This window comes from Lepidochelys olivacea, assembly GCF_965140295.1.
Source record: "Lepidochelys olivacea isolate rLepOli2 genome assembly, chromosome: 13".
NCBI lineage: Eukaryota > Metazoa > Chordata > Testudines > Cheloniidae > Lepidochelys > Lepidochelys olivacea.
The window spans coordinates 20,475,569-20,495,174 of record NC_140423.1 but is presented as its reverse complement, the minus strand read 5'-3'; the positions used below and the strand labels follow the sequence as shown (position 1 = coordinate 20,495,174).

The window sequence follows — 19,606 nt, the reverse complement described above, 5'->3', positions numbered from 1 at the left end:
GCTTGGAGCTGAGAGCAAAAGGGTCCCAGCAACTCACTCCATCACACAATGGCTCCTGCCCAGAAGTCAATAGTTTACTGGCTTCTATCTTGTCTGGAGCAAGGTTTCTGTTGTCATCTCCATGTGAGGTTGCCCCCACTCCACATTGAAACTGTCTCTGTAGCTGGCTCTTGAGCAAGGGGAGAATTTCACTCTTCCCAGCAATGGGTCAATCTCATGTTTTTCTTGTGAAAAGAGCTCCAGGAAGACACAAGAACCTGATTGTGAAATGGCACAAGAAAAGGGGACAAATATTGGCACCAGGCACCTCGTTCTCTGCTCCCCCCTCCCCTTTCCCCAGGAGTGAGATGTTAAATACCAGCCTGACTCAGCTCTGGGCATTCAGACCTGCTTCCTGAGACAACACCATGAAGTCACTGGGTGTCTTCTTCCTCATGGGGGTCCTCACCCTCTGGATGGCGCCGCCATCTAGGTCTGGCACAATCTTACCCGTGCAAAAAATCCCCAGAGGTAAGTGCTGAAAACAGCTTCAGCCCAAGGGGCAGCGGGCAGCAGGCTCCTGTCCCATGGGAGGGCAGAGAACAGGGGACTCTTCAGGCTGTAGTGAGTGGTCCCCTCCCCAGACAGAACTAACAGGGCTGCTCTCTTTACTGACACTCAGCACCCCACATTCTGGGATCACAACTGCTCCTGCATCAGGGAGAGGAAATGTCCTTGTGCTCTGATATGAGCCCAAAGGCCACCTCACTAGCAGGCTCTGTTCAGGATTTTATACCATTCAGATACTGAGCCTGAGAAGGCACAGAGACCACGGAGTGGGGGTCGATGCAGTAGGTGCCGAAGTTGCAGTTTCTCCATGCGGATTTCATTAGATCGGTTCGGTCTGAGCCTGCTCGGCCACTCAGGGTTTCGTTGGGGAAAGGTTCACAGCCAGACACCCCAATGCATTTGAGTGTAGACTCAGTCAAATCCCCACCTGATGTACAGTCAAGTCGACAGAGCTACACTGGTTTGCCCCAGCTAAGGCGCTGGCCCGACTTTTATTGAGCAATGCAGCAAACTCCCGTTTTGAGTGGTCGGGACTTGCAGGCTCTGAGGAGTTGCACCCAGAGCAGCAAAGGCCATTCTCGTAAGAAAGAGCAGACGAGCTCCCTCCAGGCTGGGAATTAAACGTGGAATTAAACACCACGGCTGGGTGGCAGAGGTCTGGAATTACAGTGTCCGGAGGATTTGCCTAGAGACCTGCCTGGGTCCTTTCCCTCCCTAATTCTCATTTCCAGATAGTGAGGCTTCAGTCACTCACGCCTCAGCAACAGGGGGCCGATTCCCCCTGCCATGCCCCTTTTCTAGCCTCCTGCTCCTTCTGTCCATGTCGACATGGCAGCATTTTACACCTGCCTTGCAGAGCTGTGAATGACACATGGGGTGCCCAGCAGGGAAGGATTAGGCCCAGGATAATTCTGTAGAGGCCTTTCAATCGACAGCAGAATTTCACAGAGTCCAGACTGGTCCTACCGCAGTCGGCACTCTGCAAGATAGCAGGTGCCTCTCACTGGAGCTCAGCATGCTGCCCGGCATTACAAGGTGGTGTTTATACCATGCATGTCTTTCTTGCAGTGAAACCTGGGACCTGTCCAGTGGTTCCTTTCAGGTGCTACATGTTGAATCCCCCTAATCGTTGTCAATCAGACAGCCAGTGTCCCGGGCCAGAGAAGTGCTGTGACACCGGCTGTGGATTGGGCTGTGTTCTAACTCAGCAAGGTACCTGCCTCATTGTTTATAGCCTGTGGATCTGGTTCCCCAGGGAGTTCTCCCCCTGTCGCTGAGCTGAGCCACGGACAGTATTTCAGCCTTTAGCAGGCAGAGATGTTCATGCCAGGGACTTAGTATGATACAGTGAAACCTAGGACCTGCCCAGTGATCGAGAAGACCTGTCTCAGGGGAGTTCCTCCTAATGAGTGTGTGATTAGGCTCCTGAGTGCCCCAGCACTACAAAGTGCTGCATGTCCACCTGTACAAAGGCTTGCCTTCCGCCCAACCAAGGAACCCCGTTGGGCCAGTATTTCCAAACTTATCACCTTGCTTTGCAGTGAGATCATCACTCCCTGTCCTAGCTCATCGGGGGCGGGGACGGCAGGAGTGTGCTGTGTGACCCAAGCAGGCATCTCCCACCTCCCTCACTTTGACAGGTGCCACTCATTTTAGTCCCAATGGTACCTGCCCTTCCCACAAACGTGGCATCCCTGCTCCTTGTTGTTGAAAGTTATTTGCAACGAGGAGTGATGGCACGGGGGTTACAGAGAGAGTTACTGGCATTAAGGGGATGAATCCCACAGAACTGTAGCTGTGTTGGATCATATTAAAGAAGTTCTGTATTAAAATCACAAATGAGTTTGATTCCCCAGAGTTTAAATTCCAGGGTATTACTAATTAAGAGGTCTCTTGGTTTTTGGTACTGTTTCTCTCCCTCTATGTGTGAAACTTGCAAGCTGCTAATCGTGTTAGTACATTCTAAGACAGAGTCTGTTCTCAAAGCAATTCACAGAGAGAGAGACTCAAAGCAATACTCTAACAACAGAAACAGCACCCAGAGACTCCCCGCCCTTTTGTTGTATTAACAATTGTGATTAAAATAGAGATAGAGGATGTATGTGGATGGATGCTTGGTGTGGATAATAACTGAATGATCAGGGAGGTGCCAGCCTAAGAATCCAGTGTCCATCGGCTGAAGAAGGCGTCAATTGGAAATAACCAGAGGACCCCCCCCCGGAGGGCAGACTGGAATCCACCCAACAGCCTCAAGGATGGGAGAACCAAAGAACACGATAACATCTTGGAGCCGTCAGGAATGTGCTATCTGCTGATTGATTCAGCAACAGCATGATGAAGCAATTCCCATAGACTGGCATAGGAAGAAATTCCTATAAAAATAGACTCTAAAAAGTGAGAACTTTGGGGTCTGATTCTGCAAACCAACTTCCAGGAGCATCAGATGAGCATCTGACAAGGCCCTGCTCCCTCCTCATGTCCAGGCCACCTGGCCAGTGGCTTGGCATGAGCAACTCTAAGGCTGGTAACTATGATAACAACCTTGCAGAACCTGTGTGTGTGGGTGTGTATGTGTGTGTGGGTGTGTTTGTATGAATGAATGTGTGAATAAATATGAGATTGAATGGAATGTTATAGCTATAACTAACTGCTTACTATGATTCTTTCTGTATTCACAATAAATGTGGTATTTTGCCTTTTTCCCTTTAATAAGATCCTGCTGGTTTTTATTTTATTGGTACAACAGCTGTCCTGTAGGAATCATTTGCATCTGTCCATCCTTATCAGTCTTGGCAGGGTGAGAGATACAAGGGAATTGGAGCTGAGCACTCAGCAGGCAGAGATCCGAGCCTGGGGCCTGGCTATTATCCTGTTATAGAAAGAAAAGGAGTACTTGTGGCACCTTAGAGACTAACCAATTTCTTTGAGCATAAGCTTTTGTGAGCTACAGCTCACTTCATCGGATGCATACTGTCCACAGTATGCATCCGATGACAGTATGCATCCGATGAAGTGAGCTGTAGCTCACGAAAGCTTATGCTCAAATAAATTGGTTAGTCTCTAAGGTGCCACAAGTACTCCTTTTCTTTTTGCGAATACAGACTAACACGGCTGCTACTCTGAAACCTGTTATAGAAGTTTGTTTATCCTGCCATCTCCTCTCTTGCAGCCAAACCTGGGACTTGCCCAGTGGTTACTGCACAGTGTCGTATAATAAACCCTCCCAGCCTTTGTGATCATGACCACCAATGTCCTGGCCCAAAGAAATGCTGTGAAACTAGCTGTGGGAGAGATTGCATCCTGATTCAGAGAGGTACTGGTCTCAGTGTAACTTGGTCACCTTTATCCTGATGACAGGAGGCTGCAGGTAACTGTATCTGGCGACGTCAGCCCAGTTCAATCATTTTTGTGATCTCCAGGTGTTGGGTTTTCAGTTACTGGACCCCAGAGTTCACAGATCACTTGGGCAGAAGCTTCTCAGATAATGGAGAACTCTAGTGGGCCTCCTCTTCCTCTGGGCCAAGCTGCCACCAGTGTCTGGTATTATGTCCCCTCTGTGATTGGGTGACCATACATCCCATTTTGTCTGGGACAGTCCCCTTTTTAAGCCCGGATTTCCAAACATATTTGGCAAAACTTGGAATTTGTCCAGTTTGCTTTTGACAGCTGATGATCAGCTTTTTCCAAACAAGTCAGGTGTGCCTCCCTGGGGGGGTGTGGAGGAACATTCATGGGGGGTGGGGGAAAGGTGGGAAGCCCCAGGGCCAGTCCTAGGGGAGGGGAAACAGGATGGTCACCATAGGTGCTGTACCTAAGTGCCATTCCGCTTTTTTAATTTTTTTGGCTCTGCTGGTCGGCTGCAGTAGGCGGGCGCGTTGGGTGAGCTGGGGGATGGGAAATGCTGAAAGCATTTTCTGCTCTGGCCTGAAAAATGGCTAGGGCCACTGCTGGGGAGCCCTATTGCTTGGGACAATTAAAGCAAGTCTGGACACATCTCTGGTCAATGTAGAGTAAGGAACAATCCTGCCCTGCCCGAGGGGTCTGGGTTAGAAGGGACCCTACAGGGATTTTCTCTCTCTAGGATTCTGAACCTCTTCCTGTAGTAGAGACAGGTAAGTACTGACAGCTCCTGCCCCAGCCAGCAGCCCAGGTTCTCAGACTCACTGTTCCAATGAAGGACAGAGAGCACGGATGCGCACACAGGTAGCTCAGCTGGTTGTAGGGCAGGTCCCAGTTCTTACAGTCCCTCCAGGGCAGCAGCCAGAGAGGCCCCACTCAGTGAGCTGCAGTGAAAGGGCTGCTCCCTTTAATCACCTCCTTGACTTTCGCAAAAAGAAAAGGAGGACTTGTGGCACCTTAGAGACTAACCAATTTATTTGAGCATGAGCTTTCGTGAGCTCATGCTCAAATAAATTGGTTGGTCTCTAAGGTGCCACAAGTCCTCCTTTTCTTTTTGCGAATACAGACTAACAGGGCTGCCACTCTGAAACCTCTCTTTGACTTTGTGATTCCCACAGGGTGGAGCATGAATCAATCAAACAAAAGAAGCATGTGAGACAGAATTTAACCCCTTCAAGGTGGCAGTCATGTTGGGTTTAGAAAGAAAATGCCCCTGGCAGCTGGATCTGGGAGCTCTGGCCCCAGGGCATCAGCCTGGGAAATGCACCTAGACAGCAGAGTGGAAGCAGGGGTTGTTCACTAGTCATATTGCATTTCTCTTCAATGGACAATGGCATGTCTCTTCAACAGCTTGTGGAGGTCTATTTCACCTCCACAAGCTGTTAACAGGCCTGTGGAGAATGCAGAGGCAAATACAACTACAGATAGCTGAAGCACAGATTCTGAAACTATGCCCCCCTCACCCCAGCTACTTGCAGCCTAACATACACTGCAGCCTGCAATAACCACAAGGCCTCTGAATTATTATTATTTCAATAGGTATTTTGGGCGACCTTTTGTGCTGGGTGCTGCACAGATTTCATTGTCCCTGTCCCAAGTAGCTTACAGCTGGCATGCTTTGCTATAAGATTTGTTTATGCAGCGATCTTCTCTTACAGGGAAACCTGACACCTGTCCATTCGTCATCTTTAAGTGCGCTATGTACAATCCCCCAGATCGCTGCCAGTCTGACCGCCAGTGTCCAAGATTCAAGAAGTGCTGTGAGACTTTCTGCGGGAAGGACTGTGTTTATCCTAAGGGATATGGTAAAGGTACCAGCCTGATCCTCTCTTTGGGCTCTGGACTGAGATCACTTGCTGCTCCAGCTGAGCTGCTGGGCGCCTATGGGAAAGGGCATTTCAACCCAAGGCTTCCAGCCGAGATCCGCTCTGATCAGATATACCTCCAGAGGTCTCACCATTCTGGTTGGACTAGGAAACAGGCTGGTTGCTTGACACCTTCCTACACGCCTTTGTCTTAATATGACTTTGTGGTGTCACAAGACAATAAAAAGTTGGGTCCACCTGGGAAACAGGCAGAGGTGATCTGGAGGGATTCCATCTGAGAAGCTGCTCTGGGAAATCTGTGGGATGGTGTGTCTGGGGCCAGAAAAGGGAAGGGCAACATTATCGATTGGGTTTGTGGTCCAACGCCCATTCTATCTTTAGATAACACCTCCCCTTGCCTACCCACAAGCCTCATCCAGGATCTGGAGAGGACAATGATATTGTGTGTTTTGCTCTTTACAGAAGAGTCACAAAATGAATGCACAACATGGGTACAATGAGGGTCAATAACTGTGTTTGCTAATGACACACAGTGTGCCAGGCCTAGCTATATACAACCATGGCAGCTCTGGCAGGGTTCTGGAGGCTTCTCAAACATACATGCGATTAAAGGGCTTGCAAACAATTTAAAGGAAATACTATCCAATTCCTGTCGACTACAAATGGAAGAGCCAGGGATATGATACCAGGATGCTCCCTTGGGCTGGGAATGGGGGATTAATGCTCTCTCATCCCTGCTCCATGGAGATAGGAACAGGGTCATAAGGGGCTGCATGGGGAGATACGAACATGGAGAGCTTACTCTGCCAAACAAGTTAGCTTGGGATTCAATGCCATCCACAGGGCAGGAAGTTTGATCACTCCTCCCCACATCCATGGGGTAACTAGGCTTTGGGGATACTGTGCCCCTTCTTGGGGTCCACTGATTTGGCAGGTGGAAATCTCCCACTCCCTCCCCTGTATCCCAGGCTGGGACAAGGCCATGGCAGTTGCAGGGCTGGGCTGGATCAAACTCGGTCGTGTTCGTGGGAGCTGGGGCCAAACCAGAGGCTGGGTTTGCACAGCCCAGAATTTCCTTTTGAACCCACTGATCATTTTCCCTTTCTCCAGCATAACTTCCTGCATCCCGAGGGTGTTCCCAGCAGCAGTCGTGACACCAGCTTGATGTGCCTGGCCTCGCTGGGGTCCCACAGACCAGCCCTAGGAAATCAGCTTGCACAATGCCTGCACAGTGCCTGCATTCTTAATCCGTCTCGTCTTTAGCACCAACCACGCCACCTGTCAGGGGAGCTGCCGTGGAATTTCAGACCCTGCCCACCTAGCACAGAGAAGACTGGGCTGAGGCCTCATCCCATGAGGGACCTGAGGAGTGTGATTCACAGTCCCTGTGCAGTGGCTCTTTACCTGCGGTCAAGGGGAAGCTTTGGGCGGGGCTGGGGGGTCTCTTTCTTCTTGCCCTGACTCTGTATAATTTGGTGTCCTTGGCACCTTGTGCACTGTAACAAATAAAGAAACTTGTTCACGTAGCAGTTTGTAACCTGTGATTCTGATCACTCCATCTCCTCCTCCATCTGCAGGTTCCTCCCCTCACTGCTTCTGCCCCTCCTGTCTCATTGGTCAGGCACATCTGGATGTGGCCCAAACTCTTCTCCCTGGTTCCTTGATGGGGGCTCAGATGTTGCCTGGCTGTGTGTGTGAGAGGAGGATTCTACCCCTGATGCCGCTTCTCAGGCCCCCCTTCCCCCTCCAGTGAGCTCAGAGCCAGGATCCTAGCACTGGTCCAGGGTCTTTCCCCAGGGAGCAGCCCCTGTTGGTTTGGGACGTTGATCTGTCTCTTTCTAAGAAAACCTTTGGGACCCTTAAAACAAGGCGAAAAGGCTCTAAGCCACAGCAGCGTCATGACCCCCCCCCCCCCGAGCATCTTTCCAACACAGGTCAAGGGGAGCTGCCCCTCACAGGGTGGGCTAGAAGCCACTTCACTAATGAACTGAGTCCCCATTCCAGAGCCTTGGAATCATGCACTGACGCTGGGTTTGGCAGATGTGCCACTGAGCTCTCAGGGCTGCCCGTCCTGCCCTGCGCCACCATAGCCCTCAAAACTGCCAGCCTCAAAACCCTACCTTGGCACTGCCAGCCCACTAGTGCCAATGAGTCCGAGAACTGTCTATTCAGAATGAGCTAGGATCATCCCAGATGCCAGCTGTCTCCCTGACTTCAGGGGTACAAGAAGCCATAACAGGGGATTATCTGTATTGACCCATCAAATCTTTGTCAGGACTCCAGGCAGCAAGGGGAGGTGAAGCTTCTAGGTGGCAGGTCTCCAGGGAAAGCAGAGGGACAGGAAGCGGAGTCTGAGGGATAACATGCTTTCCCTGGCCTAACAGAGTTCCTGGATCAGTGATGGAAGAAAGTGACTACTTCTGTCATTAGTTACTGTTGTCACAAGAGACATGGGAGTGGGGCTCTAGATGTTACTTGGGAGCCCTGCAGTCCAGCTGCTTCCCAATAAAGCATGCAGAAATGTTAACAGGCCACTCTACCTTGAATAGTCCCTTACAATATGTGCTAACTACTTATGCTAAACAATCTATTCCACCATGCATTTTGCTGCGACTCTGGGAGTTCCTTTCCCAGACCAGAAGAAGAGCTCTGTGTAGCTTGAAAGCTTGTTTCTCTCACCAACAGAAATGGGTCCAATCAAAGATACCACCTCGCCCACCTTCTCTCCCACATAAAGCAGATATTTCAGCTCCATCCTGCCCTCTTGATGCTGGCAGTGGATTCTGTTGTTTATGATTCTTGTAACAGCCCCAAATAATACTGCTTAGATGGAGCCGTTCAGTGAACAGGAGGCTCTGGGCTCTTTCGGTTGTTCCATTTCAGCAGCTGTATTTCGTTGCATGAATAATGCCCAGATGTGTTTCCTGCTGGTGCTGTACTAGTAACTGCCTGTCAGAGGGCCCCTAGAACCAGAGATCCAGCGTGGTCCCCTTTTCACATTCCAAAGCTCTCCATAGCATATGCAGCCACTTTCTAAAAAAAGCTCAGGAAGCTGATTTCCACCCAGCACCCAGAAAGGCAGCCTCATTAGAGGTTCCTGCATCCACTGATGCTTGTGAGTTTCCTTCCTATTTGTCTCTGCTACGATTGTTAGGCCAGACTCATTCCTACTCTAGCACAAAGAGCAGCACCACTAATGTGCTGGTTGCAATGGACGAGCAGGGATCTGGGGATTTGGTGCACAGGGCTCCCACCCCAGAGAAGATCCCATCAGGAGTCAGAGGCTAATGAGCTCACAGGGAGGAGCACAAACTGCAGCAGAGAGATGTATCCCAGCTGGCTGCCCCAGCAGATAGCAGAGCCTACCGTTAAGAGGTTGCAGGTCCCCAGACATCTTCTGGAGAAGGGTGGACTCTGCTTAGGGAAGGAGCAATGTGACTAATCTTGCTGGGTTTATATAAATCTGGCATGCTCTCCTGGGACTAGTTCTGTCGCCCCTTTGGCCAAGCAGTAACCGAATTGAGGGCCTGACAAGGTGGTTTCTGTTTAAATTTGAAATTGATGACCTAGATTTGGGGTATTTTCTTTGTGTCATTTCTTTACTTACAAAATGTACACAAAGCCCTAATGCCCTGATCTGTGATAAGAAGTGCATGAGTGCAGGCAGCCCTCTTTTGGACAAATCCCAGGTACAGCACCCTAGAGTCTATTGCACAAAACATGAAATTGACACATTGATGGGAGGTGAGGAATTACCGCATTGCACAAGAGCCACTAGTAAAAACAACATGATCTGGGTGTGGGGAGAGGAGGGGGCAAACCTTACCCTGAGATGATGCTGGAGAGACTCCTCCATGGAAGTCTTGTTCAAGACAAGATGGAAGCCACCTAATTATTGACTTGTGGGAAGAGATCCTTGTATTATGAGTAGGGGCTAGCCCCACGGCCCTGAGCTCTGACCCAAGAATGAGCTGTTTTGAGACTCTGCCTCTCTCCAGGGGCCTCAAAGCCCAAAGCAGACCACACCCCATGCCGCCGTCCCGCTGCTTAACACACAGCCTTCTTCCAGCCACTGGGTTCACACCCTAGGAAAACCCATAGCTCTATAAGCTCCTTTTGAACCACATGGACTTCCAGCCTCAGGCTGCCCCTCTTTTGTGTGCAGCTGATTTGCACTAACAGAAGGGCCTCAGTTATGCCCACTTGTGGGCATGAGGGCAAAGGCTTTCACACACCCACTCTCCTGAGGTCTGGGTCACCTTTGTATCCACAACCCAAAGGACAAGCCACAAACGCCTCTTTCGTAACAGCCTCAGGTCAGGCTGGAGCTCTCAGGTCCATGCAAACCCAAAGCTCCAAGGGAAGCTGAAGGACGGTGAGACCCCCGTGAGCTGAGAGCAGTGGGGTTAACACAGCCTACCCATAATACAGGGCTCTCTTCCCACAAGTCAGTAGTTCAGTGGCTGCCATCTTGTCCTGAACTGTGTTTCTGCAGGGGCAGCTCTCCTACAGCCCCTTAGGGTGAGTTTGCTCCCCAGGCGAGGCTGGTTTTACTGGTGACTCTTGTGCAATGGGAGAATTCCCCACTCCCCACCCAGGTGTCAATGTTATGGGTTTTCTCGTGCAGAAAGCACCGGGGGGACACATGAACCGGCTTGTGAAACAGAACAAGGATGGGGGCATGAGCACAGGTCCTTCCCTCTCCTGACCCAGCTCCTCCTGAATGAGAGCTTAAATCTAGCCTGGCTCCTGACCACAACAGGAAGTCAGTGGGTGTATTCCTCCTTGGGGGGCTCCTCAGCCTCTGGGCTGAGCTGCTGCTAGCGTCTGGTACAATCTCACTGCTTAGAGCTTGTCTACATGGGAAACTTTGGTTAAACTGATATAGTTATACAGCTGTGGTCCTTTCTATAGCCCGACTCCTACCAGAGTCGGACACAGGGTCCGAAGGGGCTGCATGGGGAAAACACTAGAATGTAGCTGCACGTTTGAGTCAGTTCCCTCTGGATTTAGTGCCAACCCCAGGGCAGGCTCTTCTCTCCTCTCACAGTGGTTACAGTGCCATCTTTCCCTCCTCCCCAGGATTACTCAGCTTTGGGGGTGCTGCACTCCATCTTGGGCTTTGGGGTTTGGCAGGTGGAAATCTCCCACTATGTATCCCAGGCTGGGATGAGGCCATGGCAGCTGCTGAGCCAGCCTGGGGGGTGTTGGTTGGGGCTGTACCAGGGGGCTGGGATTGTACAAAGCAGGATTTCCTCTTGGCCCCTCAGATCAATTTCCCTTTCTCCAGCATAACTGCTTGCTGAGGATGGGCTGAGGGTGTCCCCATGACACCAGCTCAAGGAGCTTGGCCTTGCTGGGAGTCCATGGGTGCAGGATGATTTCTGAGGGCTGACACCACCCGCTCAGGTTTCAGAGTAACAGCCGTGTTAGTCTGTATTCGCAAAAAGAAAAGGAGTACTTGTGGCACCTTAGAGACTAACCAATTTATTTGAGCATGAGCTTTCGTGAGCTACAGCTCACTTCATTGGATGCATATCGTGGAAACTGCAGCAAACTTTATATACACACAGAGATCATGAAACAATACCTCCTCCCACCCCACTGTCCTGCTGGTAATAGCTTATCCAAAGTGATCATCAAGTTGGGCCATTTCCAGCACAAATCCAGGTTTTCTCACCCTCCACCCCCCCACACACAAACTCACTCTCCTGCTGGTAATAGCCCATCCAAAGTGACAACTCTCTACACAATGTGCATGATAATCAAGGTGGGCCATTTCCTGCACAAATCCAGGTTCTCTCACCCCCTCACACGCTGATCTAGGCTTCCTAATGGGCATGGGGAGAGGGTGACAGACATTTTGGAGGAGCTGAGGGTGGGGCGGTTCTCTGATCTGCGGCCTTGTGGGGGCCATTTCACACTTTCCACCTCCCTCCTTTAGCATCAGTCACACACACTATCTTTCCGGGGTATTGCCTGTAGGGTCGGACCCTGCCCAGGCAGCTCAGAGGGAACAGGAAGGCCTCCTGCTGGGCAGCTCTTTAGCAGTCTGATTTGCTCAGGGATCAGGGGAACTCTTTAGGTGGCGCTGGGGGTGGGTGGGGAAGGGAAGAGGGGCTCTTTATTCCTTTTCTCTCTCACGCTGTGTAATGGGGCTTGGCTGGGGCTTTGGCCATTGTAGCAAATAAAGATACTGGCGCACGCAGCAGCTTTGTGGGTCAGGTGATTTGTGCCTGTTTTTGTTTGCAGGTTCCTCCCCACTCGGCTTCCCAGACTCTCTTCCCTTCCACCGCTCCCTCCCACCTTGAGCATCAGGCAGATCCTGACAGCGCACTGCCAGCTGGGAATGGTGTGACCGAAAAATCTCCAGTAGTTCCCAATTCTCCCTGCTGGGAGCTCTCTTGCCTCCTGGGGAGGAATTTTCCAACTGCTGCTTCGTCTCAGCCCCCAGTGAGCTCAGGATCCACAACAGACTATGGTTTTGCACTCTTTCGCTAGGGTTTCAGATGGGGCAGCCTGCATTGGTTTGGGGTTACTTGGGTGCTGTCTTAAATGGAGTGAGCAAGCTCAACCTCCCCACTGCCACCTCCCCAGGTGCAACATTTCACAGGTTCAGCAAGAGCACAACTCAAAGACAAGCTAGAAAGGCCTGAGTAATGGGCTGAGTCCCTGTCCCAGGGCCCCTGAGTGCCGCACTCAGGTTGGTAGATGTGCCACTGGGCTGACTACACTGTCTATCCCACCCTGCCCCACGGCACTGAGCACTGCCAGCCTCAGAACCCCATGGGGCAGGAGAGGGTAGGCAGGGTGCTGTCAGAGCAGAGAGGGCCAGCGGTGTGCGTGTATTTAATGTTGAGCCTGAGATGATCAGACACAAGCTGGAGGCGGCAGCATCCCCTCAACAGGGAGTGGAGCAGGTGGCAGAAAACTAAAAAAAAAAAAAAGGATTAATGATATTTTTTAATTAATGATTTATAAGCCACTGGCAATTCTTTGGGGTCTGCCCACTGACTATGGAATGCCTGGGGTTAGCAATGTTGTGACAGACGGGGCCCTGCCGGCCTGCCACTCAAACTAAAGAAGAGGCTTTCATCTCCCTCTGGCATCATCATCCCTCCCAGCCAGCAGTGGAGTCTGGTGTGCCTTACTGTGGGGAAAGGCCCTTTAATAAGAGATGCTGAGAAGGATCCAGCCAGCGAACAGGAGAGCCTGGGGCTCTTTAGGTTGTTCCATGGGAGGAGGTGCTTTTAGCCATCTGAATAATGCCCCCTTGAGAGAGCCAGGAGACAGCAGGGCACCAAGAACTAGAGAGGCTAAAGGATCTGAAAAATGAACTGGAGTATTTGTGGCACCTTAGAGACTAACAAATTTATTTGAGCATAAGTTTGTTAGTCGCTAAGGTGCCACAAGTACTCCAGTTCTTTTTGCGGATACAGACTAACACAGCTGCTACACTGAAACCTGTAAAGGATCTGATTGTCCTAAAGCTCTCTGGGAGTGATTTGGCTCCTTTCTAAAGGAAACACACACAAAAAAACCAACAAGCCTGATTGCCCAGGAAGCCACCCAACACTTGAAAAAGGAGACCTCAGGTAACAAGGCAGTGCTTTCCCCCAACTTGCTAAAGACTCCCTGCCACACCCAGAGTCTCTTTGGTGCAGACTTGTTGCCCGAACTTAGGTAAAAATCAATGAAGAAGCAGTTCCTCAATTCCCCTACAGCTCCCATCCTTTTAGTTCCAGGCTTTTTTCCACCTTGCCCCTAGTCCCAGAGGACTCAGATAGGACTAGAACCCCCTACTCCCAGGAAGCATAAGCCCTAGATTTCAGAGTAACAGCCATGTTAGTCTGTATTCACAAAAAGAAAAGGAGTACTTGTGGCACCTTAGAGACTAACCAATTTATTTGAGCATAAGCTCTCATGAGCTACAGCTCACTTCATCGGATGCATACTGTGGAAACTGCAGAAGACATTATATACACAGAGCCCTAGATTCACTCTCTCACCCTGACCCATACACCCCTCACCCCCATCTTGCTTTTGCTAGGCCCAGGTGCCCCCTTTTAAAGCTCAGAGTCAGCTGACCAGTCACAGCTGCAGCAGCCCTGCTCCCTTTTAAAGGCCCAGTGTCACCCTATAACACCATGGTAGATGCACCTGCACTCGCTGATGTTTGGCTGCCCCCATCCCATTAGACTCTGCTGTGATCATTATGCCAGGCTGACTGCCAGTAGCAGCATCACATGTTACACTGTAAGCGGTGGCAGGGGGATACTGGTGGGCAGGACTCTCACCCCAGAAAACACCCCCTTAACCATTGGAGAGGAGGGAATTACCAGGAGGGATCACCTGCCCAAAACTGCAGCAGGGAGAAGCGAGTGGGGTGGCTGCCCCAGCAGATACTGAGCCTGGTGTTGGGGGACACTCTAAAACCTCCTGAGACAAAGAGCTGGGCTGCGCTGAGCAGCAGGGTGGTCAGACTCGCTGGGGTTGCATGAACCTGCTGTACTCTGCAGGGGTTAGTTCTCACATTCACAAACCCAGAGCACCAAGTGACACTGACAGCCTGCAATACCCCGGGAGCTGAGAGCAGAGGGGTCCCTGCAGCCCTCACCATCAGACAAAAGCCCCTGCCCAGAAGTCAATAGTTTACTGGCTTCTATCTTGTCTGGAGCAAGCGACTCTCACAGGCCCCCTCCAAGTTTACCCCCACTCCACATTGAAACTGTCTCCACAGCTAACTCTTGAGCAAGGGGAGAATTTCACTCTTCCCAGCGATGGGTCAATCTCATGTTTTTCTTGTGCAAAGAGTTGCAGGAAGACACAAAAACCCGGTTGTGAAATGGCACAAGACACGGGGACAAATATTGGCATCGATCCAGGCACCTCGTTCTCTTCTCCCTTCTCCTCCCTACCACTTGGAGTGAAATTTTTAAATACCAGCGTGACTCAGCTCTAGGCATTCAGACCTACCTCCCGAGACAACACAGCAAAGCCACTGGGCATTTTCCTCTTTGTGGGGCTCCTCAGCCTTTGGGCCAAGTTGCCACCAGCATCTGGTCGGATTTCCCTTCTTAGTGACAAACTGGAGGAGTTCAGAGAAAAGCAACTGAAATGGTCGGGGGTGGGAGACGGGGTGAGGTGGAAAGTGCTAAACCCATAGAGCACATAGATCCAGCCCCACTGAGCTGTATGCACTACTCTCAGTGTGTGAACCCAAGGAATGCCAGGGCACAATCAGAGTATCACATGGGGGCACTGAGTGGGGTGAAATGGAAATTCCAGGGTGAACATTAAGACATTCCTTCTGGCTGTGAGATGTATCAGACTGTGATGAGTCGCCCCAGAAATGGGGTGGGAACTGTATGGTTTGGGACATTTAACACTAGACTGGACGCATCTCTGGTCAATGTAGAGCAGGGGTGGCCAACCTGTGGCTCTGGAGACACATGCAGCTCTTCAGAGGTTAATATGCGGCTCCTTGCACCGGTGCTGATATCGGGGCTGGAATAACAGGCGCCAACTTCCCAATGTGGGGGGGTGCTCCCTGCTCAACCCCTGGCTCTGCCACAGGTCCTGCTCCCACTCCACCCCTTTCCCCAAGGCCTCTGCCCCTTCCCCTGAGCCTGCCATGCCCTTGCTCCTCCCCCTCCCCCATAGAGCCTCCAGCACACGTGAAACAGCTGGCGGGAGGCATGGGGAGGAGGGGGAGGCACTGATTGGTGGGGCTGCCAGCGGGCGGGAGGCACTGGGGGCTGGATGGTGGAGAGCTGATGGCGGGCTGCTGACGTATTACTGAGGCTCTTTGGCAATGTACATTGGTGAATTTTGGCTCCTTCTCAGGCTCAGGTTGGCCACCCCTGATGCAGAGTAAGGAACAATCCTGCCCTGCCTGAGGGGTCTGGGTTAGAAGGGACCTTACAGGGATTTTCTGTTTCTAACATTTTGAACCTTTCCTTGTAGTAGCAACAGGTAAGTACCGACAGCTGACAGTTCCTCCTGCCCCAGCCAACAGCCCAGGACAGCAGACTCACAGAGGACAGAGAGCACTGATGGGCACACAGGTAGCTCAGCTGGTTATAGGGCAGGTCCCAGTTCTTATAGTCTCTCCAGGGCAGCAGCCAGAGAGGCCCCACTCAGTGAGTTGCAGTGAAAGGACTGCTCCCTTTAGTCACCTCCTTGACTTTGTGCTTCCCACAGGGTGGAGCATGACCTGTCAATCAAACTGAAAGGCATTTGTGACAGTATTTAACCTCTTCAAGGTGGCAGTCATGTTGGGTTTAGAAAGGAAACGGTCCTGGCAGCTGGATTTGGAAGCTCTGGTCCCCTGCATCAGCGTGGGAAATGCACCTAGACAGCAGAGTGGAAGCAGGGGGTGTTCACTAGTTATATTGCATTTCTCTTCAACGGACAACTTGTCTGTTTCACCTCCAAAAGCTGTTAACAGGCCTGTGGAGAATGCAGAGGCAAATACAACTACAGATCGCTGAAGCACAAATACCGAAGCTATGCCCGCCCCCCTCACCCGCTACTTGCAGCATAACACACACCAATAACCACAAGGCTTCTGAGTTATTATTACTTCAGTTAGTATTTTTGGGGACCCTTTGTGCTGGGTGCTGCACAGACTTTATTAATATTATGCTGTGCTAGAAGATTTGTTTATGCAGTGATCTTCTCTTGCAGGGAAACCTGAAACCTATCTTGCCTTCATCTTTAAATGCGCTATGTATAATCCCCCAGATCGCTGCCACTCTGACCGTCAGCATCCAGGATTGAAGAAGTGCTGTGAGACTTTCTGTGGGAGGAAATGTGCTTACTCCATGGCAGTGGTTCTTAACCTGGGGTGCACGCACGCTCTGGGGGTGCAAGATACCCTTTCTGGGGGTGCGAGACATGCCAGATTTTTTTAGAAGCTAAATCACCAAAAACACAAATTAAGCACAGGCATGTAAGTACAACTACTTTGTTTCATCAGACCTATGTATTTATTAACATTATACATTTTTTAAGGATTACTGTAATATACAAACAAAAAATATACCTAGGTTTAAAGAACCGACCTAGTTCAACAATTTTTGATAAGGGGTGCGAGAACATATTTTGAGAACTAAAGGGGTGCAGGCTGCAGTAAAGGTTAAGAACCAGTGCTCTAGGGGATATGAAGGTGCCAACCTAATATACTAAAGGAGTACTTGTGGCACCTTAGAGACTACCAATTTATTTGAGCATAAGCTTTCGTGAGCTACAGCTCACTTCATCAGCTGCATACTGTGGAAAGTACAAAAGATCTTTTTATACACACAAACCATGAAAAATGGGTGTTTACCACTACAAAAGGTTTTCTCTCCCCCCACCCCACTCTCTCACTTCAATCTCTCTGGTCACACGATTACAGACATGGAAGTTGCGATATTACAACAGAAAAACTTCAAATCCAGACTCCAGGGAGAGACTGTTGAATTGGAATTCATTTGCAAATTGGATACAATTAACTTAGGCTTGAATAGAGACTGGGAGTGGCTAAGTCATTATGCAAGATAACCTATTTCCCCTTGTTTTTTCCTACCCTCCTCCCTCCCCCCCAGATGTTCTTGCTAAACCCTGGATTTGTGCGGGAAATGGCCCAACTTTATTATCATACACATTGTAAGGAGAGTGATCACTTTAGATAAGCTATTACCAGCAGGAGAGTGGGGTGGGGGAAGAGAAAACCTTTTGTAGTGGTAAACACCCATTTTTTCATGGTTTGTGTGTATAAAAAGATCTTATGTACTTTCCACAGTATGCATCTGATGAAGTGAGTTGTAGCTCACGAAAGCTTATGCTCAAATAAATGGGTTAGTCTCTAAGGTGCCACAAGCACTCCTTTTCTTTTTGCGAATACAGACTAACATGGCTGTTACTCTGAAACCTAATATACTAGTTAGATTTCCTTTCTCGGAGCTCTGTGCTGAGATCACTCCCTGCTCCCGCTGAGCTTCAGGGGGATATGGGAAAGGGCATTCCAAGCCCTGGCTTTCAGCAGAGATCACTCCACTGGTCAGACCTGACCTCCAGAGGCCACAAAATTTTTACCAGGGATGGGGCTGGGTACATGGCACCTTCCCAGTCTCTCCAGAATTCCTTACGCTGGGATACTGGGGACAGTCTTGTGTTGCACCTCAAACGTCCCCATTCACACTGTCCCCAGCACAGGGAGCAGCTCTGGGCTGAGATGGATCCAGCCCAGGGTCCCTGGGCGCAGCCTGGGAAAGAGGGCATGTAACAGCATCAGTGGCAGGAGATGGGGGAAGGAAAATACTCCTTTCTGTTAAGTAAAGTCTATGGTGCCACAAGATAAAAATTGGATCCACTTGGGAAATGGGCAGAGGAGATCCCATTTGCGAAGTTGCACTGGGAAATCCACAGGATGCTGCATCTACTGTGACCAGAGAAGGAGGGGAGGATTGGGTTTGCAGTCCAATGGCCATTCAGTCTTTAGATACAACATGATCAGAAGGGGCTAGAAGGGAGGTGCCAATAACTTGGAGAATTTAGTCTGCAGAGCAAGTGACCTCAGGATTAAGTGCCATTCCCAGGGCAGGAAGTTTGAGCCCTCTTCCCCCTTCTTGGGGTAACTGGTCTTTGGGAATGCTCCACTCCCACTTGGGTTTCACTGATTTGGCAGGTGGAAATCTCCCACTCTGTATCCCAGCCTAGGACAGACATGGCAGCTTCTGGGCTGGGGTGTGTTCCTGTACATTGGGGCTGTACCTGGGGCTGGGTTTTTACAGGATTTCCTCTTGGGCCTCTGAACACTTTCCCTTTTTTCAGTAACTTCCTGCGCTCTAGATGGGCCAAGAGTGTCCCCAGGAGCAGCTCAGAGGCAGATTAAGGTTTCCTGGGGCCCTGGGCCAGAGCAAGTGGGGACCCCTCCCCACCCCTTCCACCTGTGGCCCCGCCCACAGCCCCATCCCTTTTTACCCCTTCCCTGGGCCCTGCCCATTTCACCCAGGGTCCCCCCCACTCCACATCCCCCACTGGAGCCCCACAAACCCTTTTGCTCCTTTCTGCCCCCCCCACCCTGTGGCCCCAAGACTGGAGAAGCTCTGTCCCCATGCCACAGCCCCGGGGCGCAGCAGGGAGTGAGAGCTTCCTCCAGTCCCAGAGCCACAGCAAGGGTTGGGGTGCTAGGGCTTCTCCCACCTCGCCTGTCCAGCGCTGCTGCTGGGGAGAGGGGTCAGGGTGCGGAGACTTCCCCCGCCCAACCTGCCTGGTGGCCAGGGCTCTGGGCTTCCGCTGCCCAGTGGTGGATTTTTTCCGAGGCCCCACAGCAGGTCCAACCCCCCCGGCCTGTGATGATTGGCTTATACACTGCAGTCTGCCCCAGTGTGCGGGGGCTCAATGCTGACTGGCAGTAGCCAAGGCGAGGTGGGGATAGTGGGTGGGGGTTCCCCTGGGAGGCCCAGAGACTGTTGGGGCACTGCCAGGGGGCAGCACCCCAGGGAAAGGGGCACCAGGGTCCGGAAGGGACACGGGGGCCAGCGGCAGCGAGACACCAGCTTGCAGAGGGTGCTCCGGAGGCTGGAAGAGCTAATTCCCTGAGATACCAGCAGGAGGCGCCACAGGGGTGAGTCTCGCACCATGACACACACCCATCCCTCATCAGGGGAAAAGCTCTGTACCTCAGACCCTGCCTGGGTAGTACAGAGGGAGTGGGGAGGCCTCACCTTTTAGTGCTGCTGAGCAGTATGATTCACAATCCCTTTCTTGTGACTCTCCCTGCCTGGGAATAGGATTCGGAGAAATTAATGGGTGGGGTTGGGAATCTCTTCATTCTCTCACCC

General features: G+C 51.1%; 2 protein-coding genes across 4 annotated transcripts in view; one reads left to right on the top strand and one right to left on the bottom strand.

Moving 5' to 3' along the window:
- Positions 1-19,606, bottom strand: part of RBPJL (recombination signal binding protein for immunoglobulin kappa J region like) — a 205,148-nt gene that overhangs the window by 114,219 nt on the left and 71,323 nt on the right. The gene's annotated exons all lie outside the window — the stretch shown is intronic.
- On the top strand, positions 350-7,289 carry LOC311529348 (uncharacterized protein). 3 transcript variants are annotated; one of them, XM_084645296.1, is made up of 5 exons: positions 353-510; positions 1,618-1,761; positions 3,719-3,862; positions 5,607-5,753; positions 6,885-7,289. In XM_084645296.1, exons 1-5 carry the CDS (start codon positions 408-410, stop codon positions 6,887-6,889), a joined length of 543 nt encoding a protein of 180 aa, XP_084501422.1. In that variant the 5' UTR covers positions 353-407; the 3' UTR covers positions 6,890-7,289. The 3 variants fall into 3 exon arrangements, with proteins under 3 accessions (XP_084501423.1, XP_084501422.1, XP_084501421.1); XM_084645295.1 differs by having other exon boundaries at positions 354-510; positions 5,607-5,759; XM_084645297.1 differs by lacking the exon at positions 3,719-3,862 and having other exon boundaries at positions 350-510; positions 5,607-5,759.